The sequence below is a fragment of the Orycteropus afer genome, unplaced genomic scaffold (genome assembly GCF_000298275.1).
Source record: "Orycteropus afer afer isolate SDZICR_OR568_19922 unplaced genomic scaffold, OryAfe1.0 scaffold00148, whole genome shotgun sequence".
NCBI lineage: Eukaryota > Metazoa > Chordata > Mammalia > Tubulidentata > Orycteropodidae > Orycteropus > Orycteropus afer.
In genome coordinates, this window is record NW_006921735.1 from 3,251,470 (window position 1) to 3,252,525 (window position 1,056).

At 27.9% G+C, this 1,056-nt stretch overlaps 1 protein-coding gene across 1 annotated transcript in view; it reads left to right on the forward strand.

The window, feature by feature from the left end:
• LRP1B (LDL receptor related protein 1B) overlaps window positions 1-1,056 on the forward strand; it is a 1,967,638-nt gene that overhangs the window by 887,833 nt on the left and 1,078,749 nt on the right. The window contains exon 20 of the mRNA XM_007946050.1: window positions 768-898. Within this exon, the coding sequence (XP_007944241.1) occupies window positions 768-898 (131 nt within the window). The remainder of the gene's footprint in view (window positions 1-767; window positions 899-1,056) is intronic.

The window sequence follows — 1,056 nt, forward strand, 5'->3', positions numbered from 1 at the left end:
TGGCTTTTACATTCTTTTATTTATTCTGAGAATATGTGTCCCTATTGAGTACTCAGTTCCAGATTCATTTTGGCTATATTTTGGAGTGATAATATAAGAGTTGAAAATGATCTTAGGGTCAAATTGACAAATTTCCCATATAGTGAACTATCACCATATTTTTGAAGTTTTCAGATGCATGGCATGATTTTTTTTTTCCAAGTAAAACTAGCGATTTGCTTAATATAGTCCTAAATTTAGACAAGAGAGATTACATAATGTAAATTAACCTATCTAAGACCCCAAAAGATGCCATAATATTTTTTAAATTAGATTTCTTCATGGTCTTAGAATACACATTTGGTTGTTTACTTGTTTGTACTGCAACTTGAATCAATGTTTTTTTTTAAAGTTCCTTACTTGTATATACAATTTATCTTTTGAACATTAAACATTATTCTCAACATTATTATTTATCTGAGGACTCAAACATATTTTTGGTAACATTCATGTTGATTCTGGAAATATAAACAAATTTTCATTATCTTGCCAGAGAACAAAAGAAAACTCTTAAGAAATATTGATTAAATAATGCTTAGGTATTTTCACTTTTCTTTTTAATATTTCTCCTTAAATGTCAGGATATTTTTTGAGATGCTGCATAATATGACTTTTATCTTTGAACATCAATGAATATTTCTTTCATACTTCTTTCTTTGAATCTTAATTATGTTTTTATCATATTTTATATAAAAAAGTAAAATTTGTTTTAAAATTTATATCTCAAGGTATGACTTTGGTAGTCATAAAGCTTTGTTCAGTTTTCAGATGATTTCAGTTCACATGCCAATGTATCGGCTGAATCTGCATGAAGGCAAAATGATACAACAGAATTTATTTTCAAGAATTAAAGAAGCAAGTAATCAGCAATGCTGTGTTCACTAGATCTAGCATCTAATTTCTTACATGTTTTTTGCAAAATGAAGTCAATTCACCTTGTCCACTAGATAAATTACCAATACTAAAGATAGCTGTAACCTGACTGAATTATCACTTGACAGATACAGTCTGTTCACG